At 40.6% G+C, this 18192-nt stretch overlaps 1 protein-coding gene across 3 annotated transcripts in view; it reads right to left on the reverse strand.

Moving 5' to 3' along the window:
• MNAT1 (MNAT1 component of CDK activating kinase) overlaps positions 1 to 18192 on the reverse strand; it is a 119213-nt gene that overhangs the window by 51730 nt on the left and 49291 nt on the right. For all 3 annotated transcript variants that reach the window (XR_006019340.1, XM_042047666.1, XM_042047665.1), the window contains exons 5-6: positions 17512 to 17652; positions 12054 to 12179 (exon numbers count right to left, since the gene is read on the reverse strand). Coding sequence is in view for 2 of the 3 variants with exons in the window: in XM_042047666.1 (XP_041903600.1) it covers positions 12054 to 12179; positions 17512 to 17652 (267 nt within the window). In the remaining variant the exon portion in view is untranslated. The remainder of the gene's footprint in view (positions 1 to 12053; positions 12180 to 17511; positions 17653 to 18192) is intronic.

Consider the following 18192-nt stretch of genomic DNA (forward strand, 5'->3'; position numbering starts at 1 on the left):
TATCACAGGGAAGCATTACAAACTGGGACCAATGTCACTTTCTTCTATATGGCAGCCATGCAGCACAGGTACCAAACACAGGCAGTGCCAGCCCCGGTGCCACGGAGCGTCTCAGGATGGTGAGGATAAGGTGCCTACGTCCACCCCTTTGGATCTGTCAGCACATCCCCACAGCCCAGCCCAGCAGCTCCTGGTTACTGGAGCACTGCCTCTGACTGACTTGCAGAGGATCACATTTCTGTGATCTCTCTCTATGCCTTGGAGAAGGGAGTGATGCTCTATTTATTTATGCCTCTCTTTCAAGAGATGAAACAGGAGAATGGGCCTCAGACCTAAATATATATATGCTGCTTTCCTCCTGTGCACAGCCCTCACTTTTAACTTGTTCCTCCCTTCAAACTACTTACCTTTCCAAAGCCCTCCAATTCCACAAGCACCACCCTTAAATGTACCATCTGTGTCCCGCAGGATCTACCTCACTTGCCCAGAATAATACAAGAATCATTACTCTTACACAAAACCACCATTTCATTTTCTACTAATCATGGCAAATGTTGCAAGTTCCAGTCTCCTGGCCCCCATCCAGCTAATTTAGATAGATGGTTCCACATGTGCTCTCTGTCCTTCCATTTCCTGCCCATACCACGGCACACATTTGTCTAAGTGAGTCAAAGCAGGTTTCTCTGCAGTAACAATTTCTTTAGTACTTTACATTTTTCAAAAGAAGCCTGCACAAAACACAACTTATTACCATGCTATTACTGACTTTGCAAGAGGCAGAGGATTTCACTGCTTTGCCACACGTTATGCTGAACTGTAATGTGTCACAAGCTATACCTGAGCCTTGCATTTCCCCCAAATATAGAAATTACCTGTGTAGCAACTATGTTCAGGCAAAGCAAAACAATAACCTAAACTAGTCAATTCTCCACTTCAATATATTCCATTATCCATGTTTTTCGCCCTTAAAATAAAAACCTCAACAAACCCAAAATATTAAGAGGAATGAGGATAATAAGCCAAACTTTCAGAGACCAAGGCACTTCTCCATGAAGATAATTTCTGTTTCCTTACTAGTCAATGCTGTTAATACTCCTTTCCAGAGACACCTTGACTGACAATCACTGTGTATATATGGGGACATTCACCTTTTGATGTCCAACACCAATTGCCTCAAACAATATTCCCTTCTCTCACCCTCTGCACCTGAACAAACATTTTTAAGGAAAACTACTTTTGAAGTATCCTTACGAAACAATGTCTCTTTGATCCAAATATCTCTTTCTTCAAGTACCCTACCATGATACAGATGCACTTTGGTAATAATGACTAGTGAAAACTAGGGCCCCCAAGAGCTCCTTTGAAATACATCTTAATTTTTAAATGAATTTTTGATTTATAAATGTGCCCTTTGAAAGCTCAAAATTTGACTTCTCTGAGACTCTGTAGCAAACATTCATTTATTTGCTGTTTGCACTTATGCAGGAGTTAAGGTGCAGAAAAGGTGGCACATGCACAAACACGCAGCACAGCCCCAACCAACACGCTGATGATTTTTTCTTCATAAGAAATTAATATATAACTAATTTATTTATTAGTAAGTCTGGTGTACCTTGGACAAAACAGAAGACGATGCAGGAAACAAGTCCTGCCTGTTCACCCCTGCCTACAGCCAGAACCCTGGTTAACGTGTGTGTGCGTGGGTGTCACATTTGAAACCACACAAGTGCACACACCACCCTGGCTGCCCTTGGAGAACAGGATTCTTACACAGGAACTGATTGTGATGGATGAGTACCAGAATCCCCACGTCCCCAAATCCTTCTGTCCCAGAGCTCCCCTCTAATTTCCAACCTTGCGCAGAAACCACTCAGCCCTTCTGCCTAGAAACTCCCATCCCACTCATTCCCACTTTTCTGCCAATTCTGCCCCAAATCTTCCCCCTCATGTCCCCCCCATGTTCTCTCCAAAGCACCCCAACATCCAAGTCCCCACATCCTCATCCTCCTCCATCTGCCTCCTCTGCTGCCCTGTGCTTTCCCATCCCCACCAGCCCTGATCCCACGCTGCTTCCAGCACTCGTTACTGATTTCCCTGCCATGTTTCTTCCAGCAACTGCCTCCTACTATGGCCATCCTTCATCCTCCTCTTGGCTCTCCTTACATGACCAAGTCTGGCAAGAATTGCAGAGAAGCCAGATGTAGGCTGTGCTTACCGAAAATTTGTCTGAAGGTGGCCCTGAGAACAGGGAAGGAAGAAAATATAGGCATATGGGAGATCTTTTAACTGCTGCGAGATCAACACACTACTCAACACACTCTACATCAACAAATAGATTCTAGTTCACTGAGAAATGTAATTACCAGGAGTAAAACCAGGCTGTGAGGTAAGGCTGCACACATGTGCCTTAACAGGCAAGTCTCTCAAAGCAAGGCAAACAGACACGGCCCAACTGAGTGCTGACTCAGAGGAATCTGCAAAGCCATTATCCCAGCTCTGCCATTCCAGGTCACCAGCACTCCTCCAGGTACACAATAGAGATGATGAAGGAATGACACGGACCTGCTTTGATCAGCAGGAACAGGAGAAAGGATTAGAAGAAAACATGTGATGTTCTCACAAATGCAGACAACTGCTAAGAAAAAAAGGATCATGGCAGAAAGGTCACACATACTTCTATGCACATATACAAATGTACTATGGCTTCCCTAAAGGGCTTCAAATACTTCATTGATCTTACTTCAAATGTTCTCGCTGCTCTCTTTAAAAGAATTTTCCTCTTTAAAAAGTCCTCAGCTGAATGTCATTTCACATCCAGTCTGTAAGAATGGAGACAGTCTACCAACCATTTGCAGAAGAAATCAATGTTTTTATTGTTAACTGACAATTAAGGCGCCTGAACTATTTTTTGTAACATCTAAATTCTAAAATATTTAGTTCTGTGGAGTCCTCTTTACATAGTCATCTTCAAGGACATAAGAAGCTCCTACAAAGAGGCAGAGAACAGCCTACTTTTGGCATCTACCTAGGTAGAAGCTGAACTTGTATCAGGTCAAGGAAACAGTTACTAAATTGCCCTAAAATGTAAAAGCAAGCAGAGTAAGCGCTACCAGAGGCTGCCAGGGAGACTGCAGAGCCCCCATCTCCAGAGGTCCTTAAGAACAGGTTAGACAGGTACCTGCCACGAAGCACCCCTGGCTCTGCCTCACGGCGGGGGGAAGGACCCCATGACCTTTCAAGACTCCCAGCCAGCACCATGATTATACAATTTGACAAGTACCTGCTGCAATTTTGGCACCAAAGCTTCTCTTTTTATTAATTTTTCTTCCCTGATTTAAAATTCCACCCTTACAGAGGAACTTTGTCCACTCCCACTTTTTGTTATCATCTCTACCAAGACATAATGAGACTGCTTCTAGTTACAATTTTGGACAAGATATTTCTTTCTGTTTCACTCCAGCACTACCTTCTCATATGTTTACTTTTAAACAGTGCATCAAACAGCACCATTTAACAACTTTTTGCATTAAAAGTGTGGTTCAATAACTTTGCACCGTTCATTTAGCACAAATACTAATATTTAACATTTATGATGTTTGCAACTCTTGGCCAGCGTATAGCATCAAAAGAGCATGTATGCACTGAATTGTACCTTGTTAAAAAGAACAGCAGCACTGAAAAAAGTTATATTGGAACAATCTATAAATGTGTTTACATTATATGAATGATTTGCTGTTCCTTCACAAGGCATGTAGGAAGTCAGCACTTCTCAAATGTGCAAAGTATTTCCATGTGCTTAAAGCACGATCTTTCCAAAACAAACAATGATTGAGAATTTTTTTATTATTCTTTATTTCCCTGACAGCTGTTTTTTTGGACTCTCCTCTCAGCCACCTTCTTTCTTTCAGTCAGATCCCTCCTTATTGCTCACAGTAACACCTACTCAAGCAAAGGTATATTCAGAGCTGTAAGACTCAGAACTAGGAGGATCTCAGGCTGATTTAAATGGTATTTTCCTTAGATCACTCTACAGCGTGTCTTTGTGCTATCTTAGCTAGTGGCAGGTCTGGCTGCTGCTTGGGATGGAATTCGGGCATCCTACATTAGAGCCTGACACCCATTCCTGCTGTTCTGCCCCAGTGCCTGCTCCCACACAGGCAAGGAAACAAATGACAACCTGGCTGAACTCTTCCAGCAGCCTTCTCCCTATGAGCCTTTTCACGGGACCAGAACATGCTGCATGCACAGAGACATCCTCTGAAAACTGATGGTGAAGAGTCAGGCAAGCAAATTAGCTCCTGGGCAACTCCAAAAATCCAATAGGACATTAAAAATCACAAACAAAACAAAAATAAAAACCAAACCAACCCAAACAAAAAAACCACAACAAACAAACAACCCCCCCCAAAAAAAAAAACCAACCAAAAAAAAAAAAAAAACCCAAAAAAAAGAGAGAGAATTAGAAAACCTCCTAACCCTAAGAACAGCTTCATTCCAAAAAGTGACAGCTAAAGCATAGATCTGCTCCACTGCTGGCCACAGACACTTTAACTAACAAGCACATTGGTCATGCCATTCACTCCTGTACAATTAACACTGTTGGCACTATTTCATTTACTGAAGTCCAGTCATTACAGCTGTGCAAACTTATGAGCCTAATTTGCATTTATACTAATATGTGTACATAAACATGTGCCGCTTTAGCCATGGAAAGGAGTCTTACAGCAAATGAACAAATATATTTTAACAGAGCAGTATCAGAGAGCCCAACCATAAAACAGAATCAAGTCAAGCAGTTCTGATTATGTCTGTCCACCAAACAGCTTAATTTCAACTACAGCATATTTCCTAAGGCATTCCAAACTAAAATCCTGCAGAGGGCTATGGGGAGACATAGCACTGCATTTTCAAAATCCAGTCTCCTTTTTCAAGGCCATTGCTGTGTAAATGAAGGGAGGGGAAATAAACACTGTCATTTACTTTGCCTTTTTTCCTCCAGAAACATTTCTTACCAACATAAGGAATAAAATTCATTAAGTCAACATCATATGCTGAATGTTTATGCACTTTGATATAACAGTAATAACTTAGCAAGGCCAGAACCCAATTAATGTTTTAGACTTCAGCCCATGAGCTGGAGTGCACAGGAAGCATTCTGATGATAGATCACTTAAATAACGTTTATCTGGCATACACTTCAAAACCAGAGTTCAGAAACTCAAAGCACAGTTCGGCATGTATGTGCTTGACTCTTAACAAAACATCTTTATTTAAACAGAGGGCTAGAAATTTAGTATGACAAATGTATTTACTACTGCTAATCATTCTCCATCATGCTACTCGGAAGTTGCAATCATATTGTATTTATAAACCCATGAGATTTAAGGGAGCAGTAGGTGGATCACAGGACTGTGGATCACTTTTTAAATCCAGCATGTTAGTCCTAACCTGAGTTATATCATCCAGCGTATTTGGTGCGCCTCAGTTTATGTATTTGAATTCTGTATCCACTTATTGTCAGAGATGGTGGAGATAAAGCAGCAACAATTTCTTTTTCCTTTCTTCTTTTCAGAAATAGTATCCTTCTTAGCAAATCAATGCTCATTGTTAAAAACATGACACTGTTACTGATGACAAAAATTCAATGCTAAAGCAATATGCAATATACACTCTGACTAGCAATCAGGAAATAGTGCTTAGCAACTGCAGAATCCCACTTGTCCCAGGGCTATGTGCACCCCCTGTGAATCTCCACTCCAGAGAAGCTGCTTGGCAGGAAGGCTGCATCCCTGAGCACCTTCATCCAGAGACCAGGTGGAAAGTGCTGTGACTCCCCTGACTGGGGCATTTGGGTTTCCTCTGGAAAGGGACTCTGCTTCATGGCACTGACACCAAGCCCAGGGCGTCTGAGCTGGGACACAGCTACAGCACACAGGCACAGAGAACACTCAGTGCCACTGGAAATTTTACCTTTACATGCATGTTCTCTAAACAAATATGTCTGTTCCAAAAGCATCTATATGCCTAAACACACTAGTTACTCTTGAAAACAAGTGTCGTGATTTTGCTGTGATTCTAAACTACCAAGAGCTGTAAAGAGGGAAATATTCCATTCAGCTGTAAAAGAGAAATGTGCGTGGTATGAGCCAAACGAAGATTAAAAACAAAATACCAATTAAACTTAAACTGGAATTCATCTCAAAGAAATCAATTCCATCTGAAGAGTTTCAGTCCGAAGACAGACCAGCTGAGCTAACAGTGAAGGAAGCCTTGATTGATTTATTTTTTAACTTCAGGCAAAAACTAAAAGCACTCAAAAAAACCCCACCACAACCCCCACACACACTAAAACACACTGCACCAAAACCAACAAACCAACCAACCAAACCAGAGCAGTAAGAATTGGCAAAGTAAGCCCCCCTCAGGAGCTGCAGAATAGTTGTAGCCTAAACCACAGTGTGACATGCACCTCACTTACCTCAGAGTACCTGGCATATGTCTAAGCAACTTTGAAGGAGCACAATTGATTAAAAAGGTATTTTGACAGACTTTTTGGAGTTTGAACAGGATTTTGGATAATTGCTCCATGAGCTATAAAAGAAACAGACTGAAAAACAGGAGCAGCCACTGAGCAGTTGTTTGCACAGGAAGCAATATTGCAGGAAAAGGCAATAATAAAGAACAGTTAATTTGCCCTGAGTTGATGAGGTCAATGTTTTAAAAGAAATAGCTCCACATAACGTAAAATAAGAACGTTATTTCCCATCAGAATAATACTGCAAGCATAACACTGCACAAAAATCTCTTCCCTAACACTTGTTATGTGCAGCTTAGTGGTAACACACATTCCTGAGGTGTCCCAGACATCCTGTGTCTGACACAAATCCATTCCTCTGAAATACTGGTTCTACAACTGCTCCCTCCTGCAAGCTCTGGCTGCTCCAGGCTGCACACTGCTCTCCCCAACATCAAGCTACTAATAACCTGAAACTGCAAGAACTGGAATAAATCTGGGCAATATTCAGAGCCACAAAGTTATATTTAGCAGCGCTGCTGTGATTTGGACAGGGAAACAGTAGCTGGAGCAGATATTTCACTCTTAATTCACTGCCATTCAGGGGTACTGTTGACAGGAGATGGAGCCCAGCTCAGCGGAAGAGCCACAGGTTAGGAATTTAGTAGGGCTGGATCCTATTCCTCCTTCCTCCACTGCTCTGCTGTCTAATCCTGGGTGAGAACATCCCCTCTGGGCATCTGGTTCCCCTCCCTCTCTGACACATCTATTTAAACTGCAAATTCATTGGGGTAGGGACCATCTTGGTAATGACAAAGCATGTACAGCACTCTGCACTAATAGTTCTATTAATAAATATTCCCACTGCTATTAAGTAATAAAACAAAAATGATGATAAGAATTGGAAGGTCAATGATGCATTACATTAATTCTGAGGTATTTGGGTATAAAACGCAAGATGGTAAACTTCCAAGCAGGAGCAGGCCAGGGGACACCTATGCTGTTTTCCCACATTTTTGGGCAATCCAATTAGCGGTAATGGAGTTTTTAACTACATGAGATTACTCCAAGAATACCATCACTAGAGGCTAAGTGTCCTGGGAGGCTGGAGGAAGGGAGAAAAGAAACATTATAGAACTGGAAGGAACAGAAAAGGGACAAGCACACAGCCTGAAATCCGCTGGAGATGGCATGAGCTGAGCCAGTCTAAGGCACCCAGATTTTCTACAAACATAGAAATAGCCGGGCCACAGACTCAAAGGTTCCTTGTTCCCACTTCAATGAATTACAGAAGAATTAAATACATTCATACTTCTATGCATTTCTAACCACAATGCTGAGGTAAAGCACAGACCTAGAAAAGCCTTCTACAGTTCCATAAATATCAGAGACATAAGAAGGAAACTAAGTTCATGTAACATAATTAATTCATGTTGCATTTGCCAACTGCCATTTGTCTGCAATACATATGAGCATCTCTTTTGCACCTTAAAATGAGTTTCACATTAAAGCTACCTCACAATCAGAAATGGTCATTACATTCACCAAGAAACAGAAGAATGGTTCTCTTGCCAGACCTTAGATTTGTTTTGCACCCCTGAAATTTCAAGCCCTAGAAATGCTGGAAACATTTCCATTTCTGACATCATTAACTTCTGACAAACTTTGCTCTTTTAGACAGCTACTAAGGTGTGAAGTACCACAACTGACAAGAAATAGCATTTTAGCACTACTGCAACAGTTAGGATTGCTACAGTTTCTTTTGTAGTTTTACACTGATTTGAGATTAGATTTAATAAGACTGTTTGAAATATTCAGCTGTGCTGAAAGTATGTTTCTTAATATGATGAGCATGATTAGGAGAAAACCCTGCAGCACTGTCTCCCCCCACTCACAGAGGTAAATCAGACTGATTGATTTGGAACATAAGCTGTGTGAACAGAGGTAGAACTTACTGAAAAAGGTAAAGGTAAAGAGCAGGCTACACAGAAAAAACTGCTTCCACTTGAAAGGAGGAAAAAAAAGGAATTTCACAAAAGGAAAAGTGAAGGAGGCGCTGTCCCCATGAACTAATTGTCTGTCTCATGCTATAGGGGATGCTCTTGCTTAGCTTACAAGTGAAAGACATTCCCTCCTGCCTTTGCAAGCACAGGAACTCACAGCACTAATACAACACCTTAAATGAGCCCACTTCCTTGAGCATTGCCCAGGAGACTAGAATGGACATGCTCCTAACTCAGACACCGAGAAACATGTCTGATTAGCAGTCAGGCAGAAGAACATCTCTGACCACAGCCTTCCCAGGAAAAACACTCATGTTCAAGCAGAAAAAAAACCCAGTGGATTGCCACAACTGCCTTTGTGTAAACACCAGCTCCGGATCAGCCAGCACCTCAGATAGCTCTATCTGGCTTCCCTTCTTCTGAAACAAAATTAGAGGAAAACACCCATCAGAATAGGTCAGTGGCCAAACTACTAGGAAAAAATAAAAGCACAGGGGAAGGACATACACAGTGATTCATTAAATGTGCACTGCTAAGCCTCTGACAGTGAGCACAAACCAGATTTTCACAGAAATATACTGAATTTACAGAACTGTTGTGCCAGAGCATTAATTAGAATTGTATTTCTTGAGAAATTCTCAGTACTCCCTTAGAGTTGCCCCCACCAATAGGACTGATGTGAACCCCATGGTTCAGAGAGGAACAAAGCCAAAGCAGCCACAAACAGCACAACAAAAGCTCCACCCACTTCATGTGTACACCTACGCAAAACAAGTGGACTGAGCATCTCGGATTCTTAGAAGAACACTCAGCCTGGAAAACAAGCATGTCCTAAGGTGAGTGCCAGGTGGGAATTCACCTCACACTGTCACTAGAACATGCCTTCATACATCATGTGCAATGAGCAGAACTGCTTTCCACAAAACCAACTCTGCTCCAAGCCCAGCAATTTGCATTTGACTACAGTAACTTCTCAAGATGCACCCCAGTCCTAATCTGAAAACATCAAGAATTTGAGATTTCTTTGCTTTCCAGAGCCAATTTTAACAGTGAGGCCAATTAAACAGCAGAACATTATGTGAACTTTAGGTCTTATTCATTCCTTCAGTTCCTATTTAGATGGTATTTGTTTAACTAAGGTTACTGGATCTTGATACATTCAATGCTGCACTGCTCAGATTTGGCATGTTCTGTGCTAAGGAGGTATTTAATAAATTGAGTCATACCTTGACCTTCTCCTAAGCCAGAGGCAGAATGCAGCACACAAAGCAATTCTGCCTTTGAATGGACTTTGCTGGCTCCTCTTTGCATTCTTCCTGATTTTTGCACTCAAAATGCAGCCAGCAGAACTCTCCAGTATACAACTCTTCCCAATATTGCATTCAGGAGAAGTCCTTTCCTATTTATTGCTGGACTATTCACATACCCAAGGCTCCCACAGACGCTGTGGCTGAGAGTCAAACTGTTTTACCTGCTTAGCTAAACTTCCAAATCCTCTTCCCACAGCCTGTTCTTTACTCTTCTATTTCTGATTTTGCATTTAGCCATATTAAAACACATTTCATTCAAATGAGGCCAGCTTGTCACAGCGGCCCTGTAAACTGCCAATTTGCACGTCATCCACAGAAATTCAACATCTGCTTCTAAGCATTGAGCTGCCTCCTAGCAGAACACCCACAGAAACATTCCCAGGCTGTGGGACCAACTTCTTCAAAAATTACAAGTTAGACAGTTCGTTCATTTCTTGTGCAGAGTATCAATATTGTTATTATTGTGTGATATAATTTCCATATATTTTTTAGAATAATGTCTTGTAATAACGAAATCAAGCCCCCTGTAAAGAAAATAAGGAAACAGTCATCTTTCTAAACAAAATCTGTAATTTTATTGGTGTAAAATTCTTGATGCAATCCATTTTCTATAAACAGTAGACACTAACTTCAAATGCTCCTATCCTTAACTTTATTTTTAAAAAACATTAACAGAAATAAGAACAGTTAAATTGTTCCTTTTCAATTTAGGACTAGGATCAGTCAGGGTGAGGCATTTTTTGTCTCCTGGGATTGAACAAATTAAATTATTTATCTATTCACATTTTCACTGAAAATAGATTTTCACATGAACACTGATGAATTAGCAATTAGTTATCTGGCATATCCTCTATTATTCCAAACATTAAGATTTAAATGTCATGCTGCTGGATATCTCTTCATCCAAGTCTTTCTCCATTCCTGGATAAAGTTTACTTAGGGCTGCAGATCTCAAATGTCCACTACCACATACTGCATTTAATATTCATTTTCAAACGAATTAGAAAATACTTCCACTGTCCTCATCACATAACATAAGCTTATCTTCTTCCTTTTCCCACAGAAAGGCCACAGCTGTAAGAAATTCTGACAATACATTTTAACAGCAAGAAAAAGTACAGGCATTCAGAGTATTTTTTGCAGGCATTTTCTGTCCACTGGCTTTTCTACACAGACAGAAAATCCCTCACAAAGCATATCAATCTGCTCTAGACTCTTATATTTTAAAAGAAATAGGAAGAAGATCAATTTACACCACAGGAAAACAATCCACACCTTTGCAAAAACTGACACTGCTTTTGGAAAAATAAGCTGCAAAGGCTTCTATACTGTGAACACTTTGACAGATAATGAACACAGCACAAACATTCATGGCAAAAATAAATCAATTACTGATAGGAAACTAGTCTGATGCACAGGCTTTTGCTTTGCTGACTTCTTGGTTTGTTGAGGAGAATAGAGGGTGTTGGTTATTTTCAAGACATTCAGTTTACCACTATCAATTGTAAAATATAAAGTCTAAAAAAAGTACACAGATTTAAAACAATACAAACCAGAAAACCAGTAAGGTGCGAACAAGACCAGTCACTTGTGCTCCCACCCCCAGCTTTACATTTATGTACACAGGCTGATGTGTACTTGTCCCATGTCACAACACAGAACAGGAATGCTGAGAGATCTTCAGCAGCCACCCTAACAGTGACACATCTGCAAAAATACTTGCTGCTTCCTAGAGCCAAACAACAATGAAATACAATGAATAAATACAAATAAATAACAATGAAAACAGAGCCCTTAACCTTGGCATCGTTTTCTAGATTGTCAGTCCAGTACTCACAGATTACTCCAGTGTGCAAAGTAAATCTGAAGGAAGTGCAGACGATTCTTGACCTTCCAAAATTTCAACTTCCAGAATTAGTACACAAATTAAAAAAATAATTCAAGGACACCACAACTTCACAGGGAGAGAGGTATAGCTTGTTTTTTGACAACTACATAATGAAAACATCGCATATATTTGTGATGACCCTTCTGGGTGGGTCATCACAATATTCCAGCTAGCAGAATGATAAAATTCTTCGATTAATTCCTAATTACTTCTTTAATTAGAAGAGAACAGTATTTCATGTAACATGCAACTCAGGTTTAAATGACCTCTTAATTTCATATGAGGAAATCCTTGATCTTCTGAAAGGCATTAAAAAAAAACAAGCAAGCAAATCTTACCATTTTGATGCCAGTGGAAAACGTGACTGGTTTGACAGGTTTGGGTTTTTCCAGCTGCATTTCTAGCTGAGTAGATCTGTCCTTATGCTGAGCTAAGAGCAGAGAGGCAGGAAGATCAGAGCTCTCCTGTAAACATATGAGGAACAAACTTGAGTCCTAAACCAAAACAAATATTAATTAACACTGCATATTCTTCAAAACTGCAAGCTGTGACTACAAGGCCATTGCTAGGAGAACAGCAGAATGCCAAGTATCCTCTCCCTCAGAAAGAGTTTACAGAAAATGATCATTTTCAGTAATAAGAAAAAGCTGCAGCAACCCCATAAATCAGAGTAACCTGCAAACAACCATTTTTATAGAATTCACATTAAAGACAATATAACAGGCTCCTTATTCCAACTGGCCAATGCAACTGTATTTATTAAAATAAAAAAAAAATTAGAACTTAATCAGAGAAGGAATAATACTGAGTAGTATAACTTGGATCAGATGTTTATCTAAGACACATTCTTTCTACCAATGAACTCAGACCAGTTTGAAATTGTTTCCCATTAGATTTCACCTGAGGCCGTTTGGAAATGATCCTTGCTCTGCTCTGCACAATGGCACTATTGTAAGTGCAACCAACAGCATATTTATTTTCTCCTTCAGCAACTTATTTTTAGGGAAGCCAGCCAATTTTTAAAAATATATGTATAAAGTAGTAAAATGAATAGTTAAGCAAATGAATTACTTAAACTCTCAGGACAAAATGATTATTAACATACATATATGTAAGTGCATTCTTGAGAGAGTCACGAAATTATTGGCCAAGTAATTTTCTAAGAGACTAATGCAACTATCTACATGCACACAGAAATGCTTGAGAATTCCTGGCTAGAATTACCATGAAGTTGAGAGCAGGGAAGAAGTTCAGACAGATTCTTCCTGAACTGCTCTAGCACGGTATTTTATTCCTAAGGCCCTCACACATCACGTTTACTTCTATTTCAAAGAACCAAGCAAATACTGAACTATGAACCATATTTGTTACTCACAAAACCAAACAGATTTTATGAACAGGACTGTTGATTTTTTAATTATTCAGTTCAAGGTAGGAAGTTGGATGTTTCTAATGCCACAAGATGCCTTGCTGTTTTCATGGTACCTGAAGAAATCTTCTGAAGTGATCATGAAGAACAGTCACGTTGTACACTGACTTTTCACATCGCTCTCCAGTCTTTTTCCTCTCTGTATTTTATTACACTGCCTTTGTCTTACCACTAGAATGCAAGTTAAAAGCAGAAAAATCTAACATGACAAGACCTGGTCCAGAATCACAAATACAACAACTAAGGCACAGGCTCCTACTTGCATTTCTGTGATTAACTAGGAGGAGGGGAGGGAAGATGCTGAAAACCTAAATTGTGGAGACATCTAATTTCTGTACAACTGGGAGAAATTTTGGACCACAAATGCACTAGTTTAGAGCCTGCTTCTCTCAAGTGTTGTACATCTCTAACCACCATGCAACAGCATGTGCTGCCAGCTGTCAGCAGAGGTTAAGGATGTTGAATTCTTTCAATCACCAGGTTTAACATGTTGGGGGAGAAGGGAAGAGTGGAAAGCGTTCTCTTGTTCATTTCATCCTTCATATTCCTTAAACTCTCACTGCATTTCTAATGGAGTGACTCAAGGAAGCCAACTTTTAACCAACTTCTCCAGAGTTCACACAATGACCAGTAACCAGATTACACAACTGTGGGAAACCCACACTGTGCCAGCAAGGCATCACATCCTGATTGTTTCTCCTTTTGAATATGCACAGGGCCCTTCTGTTAACTATTAACACACGTGGAAGTTCCAACCCTGTGTTTATCCATACCAGCAATTTTCTGTATGGGAAAACAAACTGTCTACACTATGAACAAAGCTGGTTATACGCAACAATTTCTGAAAGATTTGTCTCAAAACCCTTGAGGTTCTGGATATGTGGATAAAAGTGTGGATATGACATCTTCAACACATTTGCCTGACTCCAAGCTATGCCACAGCCCAGGGAAAACCTGCTCCTCTGCCTTATGCTGCAATCCCATTGTGCTCATGCCTGGGAAGTATGGTCTGTTGAAGAGGAAAGTGCAAGTCCCATAACACACAAGGTATCTAAGAGATCATCTTAGAATCCTCTGTATACACACAGGAGAGTTTGTACAGCACATAAAGAAAGTGCTTTAATATTTTACTCAGCCTGGATTATCCAAGACTACTGAAGGTTTAAAAAAAAACCCCAAACAAACAACAACCCAAAAAAACCCACTCATATAACTCTTCCAGCGATACATAAAGTGCATTTGAGTCTGCAAGTCTAAATTACAACAGGGTATTGTGTAATAATAAAGTGAGAGGTTTTATTGTAAAACAGGTGACCTACAATGAAGGTAACATAGAAATTGCCTAATTTAGTACTGGGAGGCAGAAAGAACCAGACTGTTTTTCCAGTGGCCAGCAGAGCCTGGGTCTGCCCCGATGCCTTGCTCACCTCCCCAGCACTTCACACTGGCCTTCCCCTCCCTGTTCCCAGCCAAGGAGGGGTTCACGGAGCCTTGGCCCCAGGCCCAGTCCTTTCTGCACAAGCTCCTGCACTCCCCAGGCTGGCCAGAAACCAGGGCCCACTGCACAACATTTTAAATACCAAACATTTCTGTGCCTCTGGACTATCTAAATTTTCAGCTCTTTGAAGATGGCACAGTATTCTCAAACACTTTTGTACACAACTGAGACCTTTACCCCATATGAAACCACCACAAGTAACACATGTAACGACTCAGAGCACCACGATGGCGAGGGAAGGGGCACCTCTCCCATGAGGAAAGGCTGAGAGCATTAGGATTGTTCAGCCTGGAAAAGCAAAGGGTTTGGGGTAACATCATTGTGGCCTTCCAGTATCTGAAGGGAGTTGACAAAAGATGGGGAGAGACTATTTACAACAGCCTGGAGTGACAGGACGAGGGCAAGAGGGCAGGTTTAGCTTACACATTGAAAGAAATTCTTTACTGAGGGTGGTGAGGTCCGGGCACAGGTTGCCCAGAGAAGCTGTGGATGCCCCAACACGGTGAGTGTTCAAGGCCAGGCTGGATGAGGCTCTGAGCAATCTGCTCTAGTGGAAGTTTTCCGTCCCCATGGCAGGGGGTTGGAACTGGATGGTCTTCAAGGATCCTTCCAACACAAGCATTTCTATGACTCTATGAGATTTGTAGCTTCTTAAGTTTTCAGCACCAAAGATAAAATTCATTTCTTGATAAGGAAAATACCTGACATCTCTACTTGTACAACACAAAAACTGTGTCTTAGATTATTTCTTGCTACCCAGTGGCAGGGGCAAACTTGAAAAAAAAAAAAAAAAAAATTACCATGATCCAGTAGGTCTGGGGTGTAGGTTGACCACATCAGGTCCAAAGGAGATTCAAAACCAAGGTAAGCTTCCCACCTTCCTCTGCTCTCACTCTGCAGAGTCAGTGGTGAAACCAGTGGTATCTCTGTAGCCAGAAATTAATCCTTTTTGGTTTAGCACAGAACCAGCAACCATAGATATAAGATTGGGTTTTTTAAGTTAATTCTTTACACTGCTGCTGCTTATGCTTGGCTTTTGCTGCATTTCTCATTTAAGTTTTAGTTATGATCAGTTTCATTTTCATATTTGCAGCACAGCATTAGAGGGATTTCAGAGACCATAGGAAATGTTTATTTGTTTAACAACTGCTGGTTTTCCAGAGACTTTGTAAGTCATTACACAAACACTTCAGTGCTGGTTTTATAAATCTTAGAAATATTACAAAGCAAGTTTTGGCTCAAATTTAAGTTGACACTGCCCCTTCAGAAACAGAGACACAACTTGAAACTGTCCAGTTTCCTCCCTCAGCCTTTAAAAATCACCTTTATGTTGTTTTTAGAATATTAAGATATGTTTTAATAGCAATACATATGCAATCACAGTTGAAACTACCTATTTTAGTCATGTTTAAGGGTTACTTATAACTATACTTTCTGCAAGCCATCTGGTGAAGGTTTCCAATAAAACCAATTGCTGTGTTAAAAAAAAATTAATAAAACAACCAAACACACATCACCACTGGTCTCTAGTCAGTTAGGAGTGTGTTTTAGAACAGGGTTTTAAAAAGTCAGAAACTAAAAATCCATATTCTGAGAAATTAAATTCATATTCATAGTGGAGTTTTTATTAATTGATCCATTGTTCCTAATTGTGTGGACTGTAAACATATTTACCTTTAAAGTGAAAATAGATTGCTGGATGTAAAGATACAGGCTTGGGGGTGTTTTTTAAAGAATCTTTCTGCTCATCTTTGCTTTTGTCTACAAAAGGAAAACCAATGACAGGTTGCCAGGAATCCTGGCTTGGAGAAAGGCATCTCTTCAGGAGGTCTTGAATCTCCTAAATTACACTTAGATCCTCTATCCATGTCAGTGCCTTCTGCACTGGCTCCAAGAGGAACTCTACTTTTTCAGGAAAAGTAGAAAAGCATCTGTATCTTGAATAAGAGCTGAGACTACAAGCAGGAATTAACACTGTATTAGTGTGAGATGCATTGATCTAAGAGAGAAAATATGATTTAGATATGCCAAGCAGCTTTAACCTCACTGACACTGCTGAACACGTGTGCATATGCATACATACTTCTTTTCTCTGATTTCCTTCAAGGTTACACACAGACTGTGTGTACACAGACTGTGCTCATGGGTGTTAAACCTGTGAATGTGTGTGTATGCATGTCTGTACTCACACTCATATTGAAAAAATTTAGACGTGAATCTTGTTTAAGTGAGACACTGAGTTTCTCTATGCCCACACATTACTGTATTTCAGATGCAGAATCAGTAAATTAACCAAGATTACCACAACTTCCAGGAGTATTCTGAGTTTTCCTCCATTTGTCTATACAAATTTCACTCACTTCAAAAGGAGCAACTTGTACCAGAGAAGTTGCAGTAAGAGAACACGACACACTCAAGGCAAGAAAACTTTTCATTGTAGTAGTTTTTGAATACAAAGGGACCACCAATCATTTAGGTGCTCTGACTGAGAAAGGGCTGACCAATGCTTGGATAACTCATGAGGTTACTGTCCCCTGCTCTCCACCATCTCCACTGCAGAGGTGGCTGAGTCAAGAAGCAGCTCCTGATGAACATTTTGCTTACACACCAGACTATCAGCCACGACTCAGAACTGCATAACAAGCCACCAGTGGTAGATTAAGTCTACAAATACCAGAAGCACTCTTCACCTACTCCTTAGCTCACCAAAACCAGAGTGGTTTGCAGCACTGCAATAAATAACAGGTGAGAGAATGGAAACACAAAACATGTGAAACAGGGACAGATGTGTTAACTCCACACCGTTAGCAGTGATAGAGATGAATGTCAATGCTACTGAGCATTCAAAGCCTCTGGTTTTGTTACTCACCAGATCATCCAGGAGTGCCTGTTTATTCTTCCTTTTTATCATCTGTTGTAGCTGTTCTTCCTTCTGCATGAACAGTCGCCTTTGTTCGCTTTCCTGCCGCTCCACCTCCAGAGCCTCCTCCAGCTCTTCCTGCTCCCGCGTCTGAAAGGGAAATCAGAAATCAGCTCACAGCCACCCCCCAGCTCCACTGCCCACCAAGGGACCCAGGGCAGGCCATGCAAGAAAAGCAGCCAAATTCTACCTCTTCAAGCAGAATTTTAAGGTGATTATGGATGATTATTCTACCTCCTTATTGTCCAGTGTAAAGTTAAGATTTTGAACTTGCTGCAGTCTGGATCTGACTCCTTAAATGTTAGAGAATGGGTTTTCCCTACACTTTCACTCTAAAGGAAGCCTCTCTGGGCTCCCACACATCTTAAAACTCAATGATGTAAGTAGGGTTAACAAAAATATAATCCCACAATGCTATTACTGATTGTTCCATTCATCAGCTGCATCTTCTTTGCAAAGCACACCCTGTGCTTATCAGTGGTGTAGAAGAAAAAGGAGAAATTACAAAAATGTGACTATTAATAGAGAAGCCTATAAGTCTAAGCATGAATTGTGAAAAGGCCACATTTTCAGAAAATAAGGAATTTTTCCTACAACCTGGGCTACAGTCACGTGACATGAGATGAAAAA

The sequence above is a fragment of the Corvus kubaryi genome, unplaced genomic scaffold (genome assembly GCF_017639235.1).
Source record: "Corvus kubaryi isolate FWS band 111438036 unplaced genomic scaffold, C.kubaryi_AGA036_p1.0 66, whole genome shotgun sequence".
Lineage (NCBI taxonomy): Eukaryota > Metazoa > Chordata > Aves > Passeriformes > Corvidae > Corvus > Corvus kubaryi.